The sequence below is a fragment of the Salmo salar genome, chromosome 01 (genome assembly GCF_965601325.2).
Source record: "Salmo salar chromosome 01, fSalSal1, whole genome shotgun sequence".
In the NCBI taxonomy this organism is placed as follows: Eukaryota; Metazoa; Chordata; class Actinopteri; order Salmoniformes; family Salmonidae; genus Salmo; species Salmo salar.
Window position 1 is genome coordinate 143,855,420 of NC_138291.1, and position 19,756 is coordinate 143,875,175.

The 19,756-nt window shown below is 44.6% G+C and overlaps 1 protein-coding gene across 2 annotated transcripts in view; it reads right to left on the reverse strand.

The window, feature by feature from the left end:
* Positions 1-407: 407 nt before the first annotated feature.
* The window catches only part of opn4xa (opsin 4xa), a 65,938-nt gene continuing 46,589 nt past the window's right edge, over positions 408-19,756 (reverse strand). The window contains exons 2-9 of one of the 2 annotated variants that reach the window (XM_014128739.3): positions 19,009-19,142; positions 18,587-18,790; positions 18,213-18,384; positions 15,107-15,268; positions 11,254-11,361; positions 9,331-9,505; positions 1,994-2,143; positions 408-1,625 (exon numbers count right to left, since the gene is read on the reverse strand). In XM_014128739.3, the coding sequence (XP_013984214.1) occupies positions 1,233-1,625; positions 1,994-2,143; positions 9,331-9,505; positions 11,254-11,361; positions 15,107-15,268; positions 18,213-18,384; positions 18,587-18,790; positions 19,009-19,142 (1,498 nt within the window). In that variant the 3' untranslated portion in view covers positions 408-1,232. 2 annotated transcript variants of the gene reach the window in all.

A 19,756-nucleotide genomic window follows, 5' to 3' on the forward strand; every position in this document is an offset into this window, starting at 1 on the left:
TAAGGGCTGTTCTTATGCACGACGCAACACGGATTGCCTGGATAGAGCCCTTAGTCATGGTATATTGGCCATATACCACAAACCCCCAAGGTGCCTTATTGCTATTATAAACTGGTTACCAACGTAATTAGAGCAGCAAAAATAAATGTTTTGTCATACCCGTGGTATATGGTCTGATATACCATGGCTGTCAGCCAATCAGCATTCAGGGATCGAACCACCCAGTTTATAATACTGAATATTTGTGTTTTACTTTACTTGCACTTCTAGAGGCCTTAACAAAGGCTTCCAAACTGGCAGCGACTACAGGGCAAAACAGACCAAAAGGACATGGCAAAATCCTCAACCATTTAAGGATTATCGATGCACTATGCAGAAATTGCACCGCCATTTCCTGGTTGCAAAAATTCAAATAGTTTGCCTAATTTCAGTTTATATGACAAAACAAACAAGTATAGTGTATATAGAGTCATTTTACCATCTAAACTGCTGTGAAATATATTTTCCATAACCAAAACTATTGTATTTTCAGCTGTTTGAAGCTGGTATACAAAACCGAAAGTAAAAGATTAAAAAACAAAACTTATGAACAGGAAGCATAGAAATAACACACATATAACAGATCTACCACTTCTTAGACATGCTTTCAATGAGAATGACAAATCTATAACTCACATTTATATGTGAATTTGGTCAGGTTGCCCAAAAAGTTACATACTGCAGCTATAATCTGTCCCCTGTACACATTTTTGGGACCCTACAACCAAATATGAGTTAAATTGGTGCAGCATTCTCACTCACGGGTGCAACAAAAATATCTTCTTACAAGGCACACCTCAAAATATGTTAATGAGACAGAAACAACAATGCCGTGCACCCACTAGTGGTCAAAAGGTTTTTTGTACAGAACGCTCCAAAGATACTGTACGGTACTGTATTCTGTGGGGTGGAATTACAGTACCATTCGAAATACAGCAACTCTTTCCCTGCCCACAACATTTTCCCACAATGCACCACAAAAAATGTTTCAGATTATTTTACTGTTGATAATACCCAAAATGTGTGTATAATTTACAGTTTTCAGTTACAGTGTATGTATAACCTACTTGGACCATAACAATCCTCACTTGCTCTCGATTGTCTGTATTGTATAGTAATGTGACAGTAACACATCCACATCCACACATCATGCATACACCACAAAACCTTCAGACAGACTCAACAGGGGTGTTTCAGGAGAGGAATTTCTCTACCGACTCCAGCAGTTCAGTGGAGCAGTTTAAACTCTGCAGGCCCAGTAGCAAGTTCTTCTCACGGGTCTGTACTCCATGCTTCTCCCCCTTATAGTCCCCCGTCGTCTCTGACGAGGGGCTGGTGATGATCTGGGAAACCTCAGAGTCTCTGTGTTTGTTGTGGATCAGGGTCCTGGGGGGTGAGGCTGGGGATAGGGGGGCCTCCTCCACCTCAAAGGCTGACTGGGGGACTCTGTCCTGGGTCTTCTCCTTGTCCTCCTCCTGCCACCCCTCTCCAGCCTCCTCTCTGGTCATAAGGCGGGGCACGGTGGCCATGTTGACAGATTCAGACACCATGTCGTGGTCACAGCTGCACAGTGAGCCCCTCTCACACTAAGAGAGTACCAAAATAAATGGGTTGTGAATTACATTTTTACCATCCTCATAATTAGTGGTGACTTCTCAACTATATAATATTTTGAAGAACTCCTGTCTATGCCTCTGTTCCATTGCAAATGATTGCAAATTGCGTAAATAATGTATAAATAAATAAATCATGTTAAAGCACCAGTGAACCTGAGTATACCAGGTACCAGCTGTTAAATTTTGTATTACGCTGTCAGCCTGACAGATTCGTTTCATGTTCAGAAAAGCATTACAGCCCCCCCCCCCCCCAAACGTGTGTTTGAGTGATAGTTCGCCACAGAAACCGTGCAAAGTTCTACCCAGCCACCAACTCCTAGCTGGAACTCCAACCTTACCTTTTCCTGTCTGTTGCTGTTCCTTATCTTGGCCCGCTGCTGGGATGACTGTCTGCACTCCTTCACCCTCAGAGCTCCAGAGGAGTGGCTGATTCTCAGAGACTGGCCCTGCTGGTCCATGGGGTCCAGCTCGACATCACTCCTCATCTGCTGTGGAGGTTACACACAATACGGGTCCAAGTCAGCTAGGTCAGCCAGGTCCAAGTCAGCCAGGTTCAAGTCAGCCAGGTCCAAGTCAACCAGGTCCAAGCCAACCAGGTCAGCCAGGTCCAAGTCAACCAGGTCCAAGCCAACCAGGTCAGCCAGGTCCAAGTCAACCAAGTCAGCCAGGTCAGCCAGGTCAGCCAGGTTCAAGTCAACCAGGTCCAAGCCAACCAAGTCAGCCAGGACACTATTCAGCCAGGTCAGCCAGGTCCAAGTCAACCAAGTCAGCCAGGTCAGCCAGGTTCAAGTCAACCAGGTCCAAGCCAACCAAGTCAGCCAGGACACAAGTCAGCCAGGTCAGCCAGGTCCAAGTCAACCAAGTCAGCCAGGTCAGCCAGGTCCAAGTCATCCAGGTCCAAGTCAACCAGGTCCAAGCCAACCAAGTCAGCCAGGACACAAGTCAGCCAGGTCAGCCAGGGACAAGTCAGCCACTGCTCAGTATACTGTATGTACTGTAAATTCAGTTTGACCTCTTACATCTACACGTTCCGCAGGCGGAACACCTGCTCCAATATCCAATGATGGGCGTGGCGCGAAATACAAATTCCTCTAAAATCCGAAAACGTCAATTTTTCAAACATATGACTATTTCACAGCATTTTAAAGACAAGACTCTCGTTAATCTAACCACACTGTCCGATTTCAAAAAGGCTTTACAGCGAAAGCAAAACATTAGATTATGTCAGCAGAGTACCCAGCCAGAAATAATCAGACACCCATTTTTCAAGCTAGCATATGTCACAAAAACCCAGAAGACAGCTAAATGCAGCACTAACCTTTGATGATCTTCATCAGATGACACACCTAGGACATTATGTTATACAATACATGCATGTTTTGTTCAATCAAGTTCATATTTATATCAAAAAACAGCTTTTTACATTAGCATGTGACGTTCAGAACTAGCATACCCCCCGCAAACTTCCGGGGAATTCGCTAACAATTTACTAAATTACTCACGATAAACGTTCACAAAAAGCATAACAATTATTTTAAGAATTATAGATACAGAACTCCTCTATGCACTCGATATGTCCGATTTTAAAATAGCTTTTTGGTGAAAGCACATTTTGCAATATTCTAAGTACATAGCCCAGCCATCACGGGCTAGCTATTTAGACACCCGGCAAGTTTAGCCTTCACCAAAATCAGATTTACTATTACAAAAGTTTGATTACCTTTTATTGTCTTCGTCAGAATGCACTCCCAGGACTGCTACTTCAATAACAAATGTTGGTTTGGTCCAAAATAATCCATCGTTATATCCGAATAGTGCCGTTTTGTTCGTGCGTTCCAGAAACTATCCGAAATGGTAAATCAGGGTCGTGCGCATGGTGCATTTCGTGACAAAAAAATTATAAATATTCCATTACCGTACTTCGAAGCATGTCAACCGCTGTTTAAAATCAATTTTTATGCAATTTATCTCGTAAAAAAGCGATAATATTCCGACCGGGAATCTCCTTTTCGGCAAACAGAGGAAAAAACACAAAGACGGGGGCGGCCAGGGCACGCGCCTAAGCCCACAGTCCCTTGATCGGCCACTTGAGAAAGGCGATAATGTGTTTCAGCCTGGGGCTGGAATGACGACATTCAGGTTTTTCCCGGGCTCTGAGAGCCTATGGAAGACGTAGGAAGTGTCACGTTAGAGCAGAGATCCTTTGTAATGGATAGAGATGGCAAAGAAGTTCAAGAAATGGTCAGACAGGGTACTTCCTGTACAGAATCTTCTCACGTTTTGGCCTGCCAAATGAGTTCTGTTATACTCACAGACACCATTCAAACAGTTTTAGAAACTTTGGAGTGTTTTCTATCCAAAGCTAATAATTATATGCATATTGTAGTTTCTGGGCAGGACTAATAATCAGATTAAATCGGGTACGTTTTTTATCCAGCCGTGAAAATACTGCCCCCTAGCCATAACAGGTTAAAGAAAGTATGCATATATAACTGAAAACTAAAAAATATGAACTTTTTTGTATGGGGGGGGGGGGGGGGGGGGGGGGTCTTTTGTGTTTGGACAGAACTGTAGGTCCAGTAGGTCCATATGTAGGAGGTCCAGGATATAGACCTCCTGCTTTTCAGCTGTGATTGTGCAGACTTAGCACTTCCAGACGGTCTAAAGTGGAACCGGCAGGTACAGTGGTGCTGAATCTGCCCAAGGCACCCTCCCCAGACCAGTGGACCACTGGACACACAGCTCTGAAGGGGTTCAGAAGGACACCCGTTTCACCTACAGACCTCTCCCCATGGGTCCACAACATCAAACACACACAGCATCAGAGCATCAGACCTAGAGCTCCTGGTGTGCTGCTGGATGCATGTGTGTGTTAGCCAGTTAGTCAAGAGCCCTGGGGTGTGTCAGGGAGTTGTCTTGGCACCTAGAAGGCTTTTTGGTCTTTGTCCTCAATCAGCAGCTGAGCTCTAATTCAGCATGTAAAGACAAAGTAAAGTTATTGTGTGTTACGCGAACGACGCATAAGACACGTCACAATGCTGGAATCCATAGCGGTGACACTGCCACGTCTGTTTGCTATATTACAACAACAAAGACGTTACTTCAAACTAAAGCACTGTCTTTCTCCTCAGACATCATTGCACGCGAGATAGAACAGCAGGCTGTACAACCTTTTTTTTACCATGAAGCTGGATGTTCATCTCAAAACAAAAACAATAACAAATGTGCCTGGGGCAGCCAGTGGCGCTGTTTCACCTTTCGCAGCTTTAACCTCTATGGGCTAGGTGGGACGCCCACCTACTCAACAGCCAGTTGAATCCTGTGGCGCGTTATTCAAATCCTTAGATATGCTATTACTTCAATTTTTAAAAAATATGACTATTTTACACCATTTTAAAGATAAGACTCTCGTTAATCTAACCACACTGTCCGATTTCAAAAAGGCTTTACAACGAAAGCAAAACATTAGATTATGTCAGCAGAGTACCAAGCCAGAAATAATCAGACACCCATTTTTCAAGCTAGCATATGTCACAAAAACCCAGAAGACAGCTAAATGCAGCACTAACCTTTGATGATCTTCATCAGATGACACACCTAGGACATTATGTTATACAATACATGCATGTTTTGTTCAATCAAGTTCATATTTATATCAAAAAACAGCTTTTTACATTAGCATGTGACGTTCAGAACTAGCATACCCCCCGCAAACTTCCGGGGAATTTACTAACAATTTACTAAATTACTCACGATAAACGTTCACAAAAAGCATAACAATTATTTTAAGAATTATAGATACAGAACTCCTCTATGCACTCGATATGTCCGATTTTAAAATAGCTTTTTGGTGAAAGCACATTTTGCAATATTCTAAGTACATAGCCCAGCCATCACGGGCTAGCTATTTAGACACCCGGCAAGTTTAGCCTTCACCAAAATCCGATTTACTATTATAAAAGTTTGATTACCTTTTGTTGTCTTCGTCAGAATGCACTCCCAGGACTGCTACTTCAATAACAAATGTTGGTTTGGTCCAAAATAATCCATCGTTATATCCGAATAGCGGCGTTTTGTTCGTGCGTCCCAGACACTATCCGAAATGGTAAATCAGGGTCGCGCACATGGCGCAATTCGTGACAAAAAAATGCTAAATATTCCATTACCGTACTTCGAAGCATGTCAACCGCTGTTTAAAATCAATTTTTATGCAATTTATCTCGTAAAAAAGCGATAATATTCCGACCGGGAATCTCCTTTTCGGCAAACAGAGGAAAAATCACAAAGACGGGGGCGGCCAGGGCACGCGCCTAAGCCCACAGTCCCTTGATCGGCCACTTGAGAAAGGCGATAATGTGTTTCAGCCTGGGGCTGGGATGACGACATTCAGGTTTTTCCCGGGCTCTGAGCGCCCATGGAAGACGTAGGAAGTGTCACGTTAGAGCAGAGATCCTTCGTAAAAGATAGAGATGGCAAAGAAGTTCAAGAAATGGTCAGACAGGCCACTTCCTGTAAAGGAATCTCTCAGGTTTTGACCTGCCATTTGAGTTCTATTATACTCACAGACACCATTCAAACAGTTTTAGAAACTTTGGAGTGTTTTCTATCCAAAGCCAATAATTATATGCACATTCTAGTTACTGGGCAGGAGTAGTAACCAGATTAAATCGGGTACGTTTTTTAATCCAGCCGTGAAAATACTGCCCCCTAGCCATAACAGGTTAAAGTAATGACTAAGATATTTCACCCTGAAACTGTATAACTGTGTGAAATGTATTAGAATCATAAAACTATAATCTGATGTGTGTAGTTTTAGTCAGAATTAGAACCAGGACATTTTGTTCCTTTTTAGCTATGTAAGCAGGGTGCAAGTGTGAAACAAATGATAAGAGAAGCTATCGACAGACAACTTGTGCAACTGTGAAACCAATAACAGGACATTCTGTCTCCACCCATGGAGTGGAGAAACTGTTAGGCTTGCAGAAAATTATGAAACATGTTGCAGAATATGATAAACAATGCATGTGTGTAGTGGAAAAGTACAGACTGTCTGAGCAAGGCGTAGCTTAAGATTTGAACTTGTTTGTGTGTGTGTATAAAATATTCGCTCTGCACTTGAAGGGCAGGGCGCTCTCCGAATAAAGAACTGATACATTGTACGCTGAGACTCTGTCTGTTTCTTTGAGCTGGAGATTTACAACCTTCAGGACACAGACAGAGCGATATTGAATAGTTGAGTTCAACAATTGAGATAGAAATTCTCGTGACACTGTGGTGAGTTATTCACAATTTTGAACAAATAAAGTTTTATATGTAAAATGGCTAAATAAAGAGCAAAATTATTGATTATTATTATATTATTATTTGTGCCCTGGTCCTATAAGAGCTCTTTGTCACTTCCCACGAGCCGGGTTGTGACAAAAACTCACACTCATTCTTATGTTTAATAATTGTATCATATAGTGTGTGAGTGGCAGGCTTACAATTAAAAACCACATTTGAGAGTGCTCTGACCCTGGTGCTAGAGGGGGTACACAGCTGGAGGTTGAATGTTTGAAGGGGTACGGGACTATAAAACGTTTGGGAACCACTACTCTAGAGCACTGTGCTTTACAATGTTTTTATTTTTTGTGATCAACATTTTAATACATTTTCTCAGAAACATACTTACAAAATAACGGATTGTAGTACAAGAAAGCAGTACATTGTTGCATTTGAATGTTTATGTTTTTGTAGACCTGACTCCAGCCTTTGTGTTTGCCTGGCAACATGAGACATCTATTCTTGTGCAGCATCTATCCACCCCTCTACCCCTACACTCCATCCACTCTACTTCTACCCTCCAAGCTCTCTACAACAACCCTCCAACCCCTTTACCCTTACCCTCCATCCCTCTACTCCTACCCTCCAGCCCTCTATCCCTACCCTCCAACGCCTCTACCCCTACCCTCCAACGCCTCTACCCCTACCCTCCAGCTCTCTAACCCTACCCTCCACCCCTACCCTCCACCCGACTCTCCAAACCCTCTACCTCTACCCTCCACCCCTCTACCTCTACCTCTACCCTACACTCCTCTATCTCTACCCTACACTCCTCTACCTCTACCCTACATCCCTCTACCTGACTCTCCAAACCCTCTACCCTACACTCCTCTACCTCTAACCTACACTCCTCTATCTCTACCATCAACCCCTCTACCTCTACCCTACACTCCTCTAATTCTACCCTAAACCACTCTACCCCTACCCTAAACCACTCTACCTCCACCCCTCTACCTCTACCTCTACCCTACACTCCTCTACCTCTACCCTCCACCCCTCTACCCCTACCCTCCACCCCTCTACCCCTACTCTCCACCTCTCTACCCATAACCTCCACTCCTCTACCCATACCCTCCACCCCTCTACCACTACCTCTCCCACCCTACCCTCCACACCTCTACCTCTACCACTACCCTACAGCCCACTCACTACCCCTACACCCCTCTACCCCACACCACTCTAACGGTGACTAACCCCATTCTGTACAAATGTGCGCAACTGCGACATTCAAACGAGGCTGCAATGAAAACTAATGGGACTGTACTGACTGTGTTGACATCAAAATCTGGGGTGTGAACTACATTTCTATTCAAGCGTTGATTGACATGGTAATGGCTCTATAGTATTGGAGAAAAGTTGAAAAAACTGACCCCTCTGACGCTGTACGTTACATCGTGATGTGTCATGGCGTAACGTACAGCACGCATAAAGCAACTAATTCTGTCTTACAGCCTTTCTCCACCAGGTGTAGCACTTCTCTCACGGCTTAAAAACAAGAAAGGGACAAGGACAGGGTAAGGGGGGATACCTAGTCATTTTTTGCATCATCACTGCAAGCTATCATGACTCTCAAAAGCCGCTGTTCACTTCTGAAGATCACTTTAGCACCGCCCTAAAAACCCGATTCAAATTCGACACAAACCTTCAAATAGGTAGGTAATGACACATAATATAAACTCTTTATAGTGTTTTATTTACATTTTAGAGGCGATAAGGTGATAAGTTGGACAGATCGGGTGAAAAAAGCCGTTTCCCCACACGACATCTCTCTTTCTCGCTATCACGCAATAGGTTTCACTTCCCCACCCGCCATTTAAAAAAAAAAACCCGACAGAGCTCATTGCCTTTCTTGACTCATGGTGAGATGGGCATCACAAAGGTCTCGTCATTGATTTTGTTGGAAAGGGGAGAAATTGTGCTTTACAATGGTATTGATATTACAGTTGATCTGGAAGTATTACGTTTTTTGGCTGTTACCCCTACCCTCAACCCCTCCACTCCTACCACCCACTCCTCGCCCTCTACCCTCCACTCCTCTACACTAAACCACTCTAACTCTACCCTCCATCCCTACCCTCTACCCCTACCCTCCACCCCTCTTCCCCTACCCTCTACCCCTACCCTACACCCCTCTACTACACCCCTCTACCTCTACCCCTCTACCCTTACTCTCCACCCCTCTCCTACACCCCTCTACCCTTACCCTCCACCCCTCACCCCTCTATTCCTACCCTCCACCCCTCTACCCCTACCCTCCACCCCAACCTCTCTACCTTACACCACTCTACCCTCTACCCCTACCACCCCTCTACCCTACCCTACCCTCCAGCCCCACAGTAGCACACTAACTCACTGTGTCTCCAGTGGACATAGAGGACACTCTATGGAACTTCGTCTTGGAGGTGGAGGACTGTCTGCTGAGCATGGAGTCCCTGAAGGAGGACTCACTGTTGGACACAGAGATAAAGTCCTTCCTAGGGGTCTGGGCCAGGCAGTGCAGACAGGGAACCTTCTCTGCCAAAGTGTCTCTGTATGGGAGAGTCAACAAAAAAGAAAGGAAAGGAGAGGGTAAAAGGAGGAGAGAGGCAAGAGGGAGGGATACAACATCAAGCATATAGTACACCAAATCATCCCTATTGTCATCACCTAAGTCAAATGCAACAAGTCAGTTGTTATACTGTGCATTCGGAAAGTATTCAGACCCCTTGACTTTTCCCACATTTTGTTACATCACAGCCTTATTCCAAAATGGATAACATAAATGTTTTTCATCATTAATCTACACACAATACCACATAATGACAAAGCGAAAAACAGAAATTCCTTATTTATGTAAGTATTCAGACCCTTTGCTATGAGACTCGAAATTGAGCTCAGGTGCATCCTGTTTCTATTGATCATCCTTGAGATGTTTCTACAACTTGATTGGAGTCCACCTGTGGTAAATTAAATTGATTGGACATTATTTGGAAAGGCACACACCTGTCTATATAAGGTCCCAGAGTTCACAGTGCATGTCAGAGCAAAAACCAAGCCATGAGGTCGAAGGAACTGTCCTTAGAGCTCCGAGACAGGATTGTGTCGAGGCACAGATCTGGGGAAGGGTACCAAAACATTTTTGCAGTATTGAAGGTCCCGAAGAACACTGTGGCCTCCATCATTCTTAAATGGAAGAAGTTTGGAACCACCAAGACTCTTCCTAGAGCTGGCCACCCGGCCAAACTGAGCAATCAGGGGAGAAGGGCTTTGGTCAGGGACGTGACCAAGATCCCAATGGTCACTCTAACATAGCTACTCTGTGAAGATGGGAGAACCTTCCAAAAGGACAACCATCTCTGCAGCACTCCACCAATCGGGCTTTTATGGTAGAGTGGCCAGACGGAGGCCACTCCTCAGTAAAAAGCATGACAGCCTGCTTGAAGTTTGCCAAAAGGCACCAAAAGGACTCTCAGACCATGAGAAACAAGATTCTCTGGTCTGATGAAACCAATATTGAGCCATCCCTACGGGGAAGCATGGTGGTGGCAGCATCATGCTGTGGGGATGTTTTTCAGTGGCAGGGAGACTCGTCAGGATTGAGGGAAACATGAACAGAGCAAAGTACAGAGAGATCCTTCATGAAAACCGTCTCTAGAGCGCTCAGGACCTCAGACTGGGGCGATGGCTCACCTTCCAGCAGTACAGCAACCCTAAGCACACAGCCAAGACAATGCAGGAGTGGTTTCGGACAAGTCTGTGAATGTCCTTGAGTGGCCCATTCAGAGCCTGGACTTGAACCCGATCGAACATCTCTGGAGAAACCTGAGGATCTGCAGAGAAGAATGGGAGAATCTCCCCAAATACAGGTGTGCCGAGCTTGTAGCGTCATACCCAAGAAGAATCGAGGCTGTAATCGCTGCCAAAGGTGCTTCAACAAAGTACTGATTAAAGGGTCTGAATACTTATGTAAATGTAATATTTATTTGTTAACTTTTTTTACCTGTTTTTGCTTTGTCTTTATGGGGTATTGTGTGTAGGTTAATGAGTGGGAAAAAACGATTTAATCCAGTTTAGAATAAGGCTGTAACGTAACAAAATGTGGAAAAAGTCAAGGGGTCTGAGTACTTTCATAATGCCCTGTAGGAGCCCAATCTGGACGGCCAAGCCCAATCACACCAAAGGATCCCTATGGCAACTTGCCAAAACAACCTTAGGTTATGAAAGGTTAGGACAGTACATAAAATGGTGTTTTGAGTTATACCCTAGGGGAGGGACACATTAAGATGATTATACTCACCTGTATTTGGAGTGGATGATGGCATAGATGAAGGGGTTATAGATGGCTGAGGCTTTGGCTATGACAGCAGGGACTGCCTTGGAGTAGGGACTGAGGGTACTTCCATAGCTGAAAGGAGAGGTAACATTTATAGGACACTACAAGCCTCACAGATAAAGTAATCTGACCTCCTCAGGTTTTACTGACACATGGCAGTAACTTATTCTGCTCTGCTTCCACCCTCTAAAAATACGTTTGGAGTCAGAACTCTGTGTTTGTTCAGTATGTCAGTGGATGGTCAGTCATGCGTCAGTCCATGCCTGTCTGTGCCTTGGTCAGTCAGTGTGGTGTCTGTTTGCACTGCCTGCCTAGTTGGCTCCTGTGCAGCCTGTTCGTATGGCTCGGCAGTGACCCAAAGGTGTTGTGGAGTGAGCAGGAGGAATCATATGCTTGATTATCCCTCCTCTCCGACAGACTGCACTCCATCACTTCACATCCACTCTCTTCACCTCTACTCTCGCTGCAGTACGTACAGTACCTTCCCCACACAAAACAAAAAAAAACATATGTTTAAACTGTCTCTGACCCTGATAGAGTTTAAAAACTCTCAAAACAGACTCTCACCTCTTCAACCCATAGGTGCCTGCCATTCCGAACCAATCCAAGCCTCACTTTAAAATAATTTGTGGGATTCGGAAAAAATGTATTCCATATTTTTCTGCATTAACCAAAGATCTGCAGGAACTACAGTAAAATCCTCAACTTCATATCTGAATCAACAGTCAGAAAAATAAATTCAAGACCCCTGATCGTTCATAATATCTAGATCACATGCCCTCTAACTATTTCTCAAGCATCTCAACAGCTTGTATTCATAAAGCATCTCAGAGTAGAAGTGCTGATCTAGGATCAAGTTTCAAGTTTTAATTTACACATGCAGTACAGTGAAAGGTCTTTCTTTTGTTAGCTATTTCATTAGCTATATAGCGGTCTTATGGCATGAGGATAGAAGCTGTTCTGAAGCCTGTTGGTGTCAGACTTGATGCACCGGTACTGCTTGCCATGAGGAAGCAGAGCAAACAGTCTATGGCTTGGTTGGTTGGAGTCTTTAACGATTTTGGGCTGTCCACACCACCCTCTGTAGGGCCATGCAATCGATGGCGGTGCTTTTGCCATACCAAGCAGTGATGCAGCCAGTCAAGATTATCTCAATGAAACAGCTGTATAACCTTTTGAGTATTTGAGGGCCCATGCCAAACTTTTTCAGCCTCCTGAGAGCGAAGAGGCACTGTCACATCTTTTTCACGACCGTGCGCGGGTGTGTGGACCATTTTAAGTTCTTAGTGATTTGAACACCCGGGAACTTGAAGCTCTCTACCCGCTCCACTGCAGCTCCATCGATGTGGATGGGGGCTTGCTCGCCCCCTCATTTCCTATAGTCCACAATCAGCTCCTTGGTCTTACTGACTTTGAGGAAGAGGTTGTGGTTCCGGGCCCACACTTCCAAGTCAGTGACGTCCCTTTAGGCTGTCTCATTGTCGCTGATGATCCGGCCTACCAACTTTGTGTCGTCAGCAAACTTGATGTTGGTATAACTCGAATCGTGCATTGCTACGCAGTCGTGGGTAAACAGGGAGTACAGGAAGGGACTAAGCACACACCCCTGCGGGGCCCCAGTGTTGAGGGTTAGCGTGGCGGAGGTGATTTTGCTTACCCTCACCACCTTCCTCCAGAAAGTCCAGGATCCAGTTGCAGAGGGAGAACGTTCAGTCCCAGGGTCCTAAACTTGGTGACGAGCGTGGAGAGGACAATGGTATTGAACGCTGAGCTGTAGTCAATGGATAGCATTCTCACATATGTATTCCTCTTATCTAGGTGGGTGAGGGTAGTGTGGAGTGCAATTGAGATTGCGTCGTCTATGGATCTGTTGGGGTGATATGCAAATTAAGTGGGTCTAGGGTGTCTTGGATGAGGGAGTTGATGTGTGCCATAACCAGCCTCTCAAAGTACTTCATGGTTACAAACGTGAGTGCTACAGGGCGGTAGTAATTGTGGCATGAAGCCTTAGAGTTATTGAGAACAGGAATGATGGTGGTCATCTTAAAACATGGGGATTACAGACTGGGACAAGAAGAGGTTGAAAATTACTGTGAATATACTTGCCAGCTGTTCTGCGCAGGCTCTGAGAACGAACCCTGGAATACCATAGGGCCCGCGGCCTTGCGGGTATATACCTGAATAAAGACTTTACTCACGTCGGCCTCAGAGAGCGAGATCACCCTATCTTCTGGGTTGGTGGTGGCCCTCACACCCGACACATGTTATTGTCAAAGGGTGCATAAGTTCGTCTGGTAGAGCGGCATCGTTGGGCAGATCATGGCTGGGTCTTCCTTTGTAATCCATAATGGACTGTAGCCCCTGCTATATTCGGCGGGTGTCGGAGCCTGTGTAATATGATTCCACCTTATTCTTATATTGTCCTTTTGCTCATTTGATGACTCTGCCGTAGCCTCAGGGTTGTCTGCGATAGCCCTGTGCGCGGTAGCCCTATACTTTAGTTTAGCTCCAACCTCAGTGTTAATCCAGGGCTTTTGATTGGGTAAGCAGCAAACCTTAACTGTGGGGACAACGTCGCTTATGCATTTCCTAATGAAGCTGGTGATGGAGGTGGTTAGCTCATTGACGTTATCGGCAGAGTCCAGAAACACAGTCCTGTAGCATAATCTCTGATTCTGGAGACCATTTCTCAATGGAGCGAGTCACAAGTAATTCCTGTTTGAGATTCTGCTTGCAGACAGGAAGCAGGAGTACGGAGTCAATATCTGATTTGCAGAATGGTGGACAAGGGAGGGCCTGGTATGCTTGCTTGTGGGTAGAATAACAGTGGTCTAGAACTTTACCGCCGCTAGTGGTGAGGGAGACGTGTTGTTGGAAGTTGGGCATCACGTGTCTTAATGACGCAGAATTAAAATCACCTGTAACCAGAAAAGCAGCTTCTGGATTGTTTTCCTGCTTGGTTATACTGTAACCCTCATACAGTTTATTAAGTGCCAGCTTGTTATTTTTTCTTGTTCTGAGGTGGAATGCATACAACAGTCATGATAACAGCTGAAAACTCTCTCGGGAGGTTAAATGGTCGGCATTTGACCATCAGGTATTCCAAGACGGGTGAACAATGGGCCGACACTTCCACCACGCTCGAGTCAGCACACCAGTTGTTGTTGATAAAGAGGCAAACCCCTCCCCCCTCAATGTACCCAGACTCCTCTTCCTGTTGACACGGTGAATGGCGAATCCATCGAGTTGGATAGCCATGGGGGGTGTCTGAGAGTCATGTTTCAGAAAAGCAGAGTCCCCTTGGTAGCAAATCCGCGATTGGAGGTTATCCATCTTATTATCAAGTGACTGTACATTGGCCAGTAGAATGGGCAGAAGAGGTGGCCAGTTCTCCCTTCACGTTAATCTCTCCAGGATCCCCCCTCTTGCCTCTGTAACGTCAGTGTTTCCTCTTGGCCCGTAAATTGAGTCGGAATTTGAGAAAGAGCCCAGGGCAGATGAGTTGAAGTTGAAGCCGGAATTGAGGTAAGTAACTGCCGATCTGATGTTCAAAAGTCCTTGTCGGTCGTAAGAAATGAAAAAATGAAGTAAAAATTAACAACAAAGGAATCACAAAATAGCAAAGTTGGATTGGTGCTATCAAAACGGCCGCCATCCAGTACAGCGCCATCTTTCATCAGATACCCCCGTCCATGTAATCGTATTCAGAATGATCTAAAAACAGGCAAAACTGATCCTAGATCAGCCCTCCTACTGAGACGCTTTGTGAATATGGGAACTGAACCCCATTGAAATTCATATGTAACACCATAGTTACCCAGCCCAGGCGATGAGGGTGACGCAGGCGTAGGGAGACCAGGACATCACATACACGATGATGACTACAAAGGCAATCTTGGCCAGCTTCCACTCAGTCTTGATGGACTGCTGCTGGATCAGGGTGGACTTCCTTACCTGACTGCCCAGCTTCTCCATGTCTCTGTGGGCATTGGAGAGGGGATGGACGGGGTGTCAGAGGAAGATAGACAACCAGAGGGCCCCATCATCTGGATATGTGTTTTGATGGTGTGTGTGTGCATATGAGTGTGTGTGTGTGTATGTGTGCATGTGTGTGTATATATAAGTACAATATATAGTTGTCGTCGGAAGTTTACATACACCTTAGTCAAATACATTTAAACTCAGTTTCTCACAATTCCTGACATTTAATCTGAGTACAGTTTCCCTGTCTTTAACTTCCTGACTGATGTCTTGAGATGTTGCTTCAATATATCCACATAATTTTCCGACCTCATGATGCCATCTATTTTGTGAAGTGCACCAGTCCCTCCTGCAGCAAAGCACCCCCACAACATGATGCTGCCACACACATGCTTCACGGTTGGGATGGTGTTCTTCGGCTTGCAAGCCTCCCCCTTTTCCTCCAAACATAACGATGGTCATTATGGCCAAACAGTTCTATTTTTGTTTCATCAGACCAGAGGACTTTTCTCCAAAAAGTATGATATTTGTCCCCATGTGCAGTTGCAAACCACTCTGGCTTTTTTATGGCGGTTTTGGAGCAGTGGCTTCTTCCTTGCTAAGCGGACTTTCAGGTTATGTCGACAAAGGACTCGTTTTACTGTGGATATACAGTGAGGGAAAAAAGTATTTGATCCCCTGCTGATTTTGTATGTTTGCCCACTGACAAAGAAATGATCAGTTTATAATTTTAATGGTAGGTTTATTTGAGCAGTGAGAGACAGAATATTATTATTTTTTTAATTATAAATTGATTTGCATTTTAATGAGGGAAATAAGTATTTGACCCCCTCTCAATCAGAAAGATTTCTGGCTCCCAGGAGTCTTTTATACAGGTGACGAGCTGAGATTAGGAGCACACTCTTAAAGGGAGTGCTCCTAATCTCAGTTTGTTACCTGTATAAAAGACACCTGTCCACAGAAGCAACCAATCAATCAGATTCCAAACTCTCCACCATGGCCAAGACCAAAGAGCTCTCCAAGGATGTCAGGGACAAGATTGTAGACCTACACAAGGCTGGAATGGGCTACAAGACCATCGCCAAGCAGCTTGGTGAGAAGGTGACAACAGTTGGTGCGATTATTCGCAAATGGAAGAAACGCAAAAGAACTGTCGATCTCCCTCGGCCTGGGGCTCCATGCAAGATCTCACCTCGTGGAGTTGCAATGATCATGAGAACGGTGAGGATTCAGCCCAGAACTACACGGGAGGATCTTGTCAATGATCTCAAGGCAGCTGGGACCATAGTCACCAAGAAAACAATTGGTAACACACTACGCCGTGAAGGACTGAAATCCTGCAGCGCCCTCAAGGTCCCCCTGCTCAAGAAAGCACATATACATGCCGTCTAAAGTTTGCCAAAGAACATCTGAATGATTCAGAGGACAACTGGGTGAAAGTGTTGTGGTCAGATGAGACCAAAATGGAGCTCTTTGGCATCAACTCAACTCGCCGTGTTTGGAGGAGGAAGAATGCTGCCTATGACCCCAAGAACATTATGCTTTGGGGGTATTTTTCTGCTAAGGAGACAGGACAACTTCACAGCATCAAAGGGACGATGGACGGGGCCATGTACCATCAAATCTTGGGTGAGAACCTCCTTCCCTCAGCCAGGGCATTGAAAATGGGTCGTGGATGGGTATTCCAGCATGACAATGACCCAGAACACACGGCCAAGGCAACAAAGAAGTGGCTCAAGAAGAAGCACATTAAGGTCCTGGAGTGGCCTAGCCAGTCTCCAGACCTTAATCCCATAGAAAATCTGTGGAGGGAGCTGAAGGTTCGAGTTGCCAAACGTCAGCCTCGAAACCTTAATGACTTGGAGAAGATCTGCAAAGAGGAGTGGGACAAAATCCCTCCTGAGATGTGTGCAAACCTGGTGGCCAACTACAAGAAACGTCTGACCTCTGTGATTGCCAACAAGGGTTTTGCCACCAAGTACTAAGTCATGTTTTGCAGAGGAGTGAAATACTTATTTCCCTCATTAAAATGCTAATCATTTTATAACATTTTTGACATGGGTTTTTCTGGATTTTTTTGTTCTTATTCTGTCTCTCACTGTTCAAATAAACCTACCATTAAAATTATAGACTAATCATTTCTTTGTCAGTGGGCAAACGTACAAAATCAGCAGGGGATCAAATACTTTTTTCCCTCACTGTCGATACTTTTGTACCTGTTTCCTCCAGCATCTTCAGAAGATCCTTTGCTGTTGTTCTGGGATTGATTTGCACTTTTCGCACCAAAGTACGTTCATCTCTAGGTGACAGAACGCGTCTCCTTCCTGAGCGGTATGACGACTGCGTGGTCCCATGGTGTTTATACTTGCGTACTATTGTTTGTACAGATGAACGTCGTACCTTCAGCTGTTTGGAAATTGTTCCCAAGGATGAACAAGACTTGTGAAGGTCTACAATTTTCTTTCTGAGGTCTTGGCTGATTTCTTTTGGTTTTCCCATGATGTCAAGCAAAGAGGCACTGAGTTTGAAGGTAGGCCTTGAAATACATCCCCAGGTACACCTCCAATTGACTCAAATTATGTCAATTAGCCCATCAGAAGCTTCTAAAGCCATGACATAATTTTCAGGAATTTCCTAAGCTGTTTAAAGGCACAGTCAACTTAGTGTATGTAAACTTCTGACCCACTGGAATTGTGATAAAGTGAATTTTAAGTAAAGTAATCTGTCTGGAAAGAATTGTTGGAAAAATTACTTGTGTCATGCACAAATTAGATGTCCTAACCGACTTGCCAAAACTATAGTTTGTTAACAAGAAATTTGTGGAGTGGTTGAAAAATGAGTTTTAATGACTCCAACCTAAGTGAATGTAAACTTCCGACTTCAACTGTATGTCTATGTGTGTATGCACACAGAGGCATGGCTGTGTGAATGTATCAACTCACCTACTACCAGTGCGTATGGCCAGGAACATGCAGAGGTAGCAGTAAGAGATGATGCCCAGAGGGATGAAGAACACAAAGACGCATAGCATTAGAGTGTAGCTCCTATTGGCTGGTGTGGAGGTCACATAATCCCACGTACAGGATGTCATCAGGCCCTCCGGGATATAAGAACCTGCGTAGGAACAATGGTTTAGTTTGAAAGATAAGATAAAAGGTTGCTAGCCTGGTCCCAGATCTGTTTGGGCTCTTGCCAACTCCATTCGTGTCATTGTCTAGCAAAACATGGCATGACAATTCCATAAGGAGTTGGCAAGAGAGCAGAAACAGTCAGAAAACTGGCACTCAAAAGGACGGTGTTAGTGGAGGGAACTCACTCCAGCCCAGGAGAGGTGCCAGGCTCCAGGCCAATGAGTAGAGCCAGACTATGACGATGACGACGGAGGTGCGGCGTTTAGAGGTCCAATGCAGGGCCTGCAGGGGCTTGGTGATGACTATGTAGCGGTCAATGGAGATAGCCAGCAGGTTGATCATGGAGGTGATCCCAAATAAGGCCCCACAGAAGGCGTACATCTTACAGCCTAACCATAAAATCATTTCACAGAGACAGATAACAGAAATGTTACAATCTGAGTAATCTCAGAGATGGAATTTCCACATAATTACTTTGATGAGTATTTTTTGTTCAGTGTGTACAGCATAATTCATCTCAAAATACCAAAGTAGCTGAAGCTTTCAATTATGACAATTGATCTGATGCGGTTATTTTACCAAATATATGGAATGAAGGTAAAAGTACCTGTGTCTCCAAACACCCACTCCTTGTAGAGACAGTTGACAAAGAAGATGGGGGACTGTGTGACGGCCATGAGGAAGTCACTCACTGCCAGGTTCATGATGAAATAGTTGGGAGGAGTCCGAAGCTTCTTGTTACTGAAATATAGGACAAATATACATATGCAGTGTTTGTTTAAAAAAAAATGTATTCATTGTTATTAGCTTACCGCTCATTTAAGCTTTTACCTTTCACTTTATCACTAAAGCTTAATCATTATTAACCTGTTAGGGCTAGGGGGCAGTATTGACACGGCCGGATAAAAAACGTACCCAATTTAATCTGGTTACTACTCCTGCCCAGTAACTAGAATATGCATATAATTATTGGCTTTGGATAGAAAACACCCTAAAGTTTCTAAAACTGTTTGAATGGTGTCTGTGAGTATAACAGAACTCATATGGCAGGCAAAAACCTGAGAAGATTCTGAACAGGAAGTGGCCTGTCTGACAAGTTGTTGTTCATCTTGGCTCTTTTTATTGAAGACTCAGGATCTTTGCTGTAACGTGACACTTCCTATGGCTCCCATAGGCTCTCAGAGCCCGGGAAAAAGCTGAATGATATCGAGGCAGCCCCAGGCTGAGATTATGAGATTAATGGCATAAAAATTGATTTTAAACAGCGGTTGACATCCTTCGAAGTACGGTAATGGAATATTTACAATTTTTTTGTCACGAAATCCGCCATGCTCGTCACCCTTATTTACCCTTTC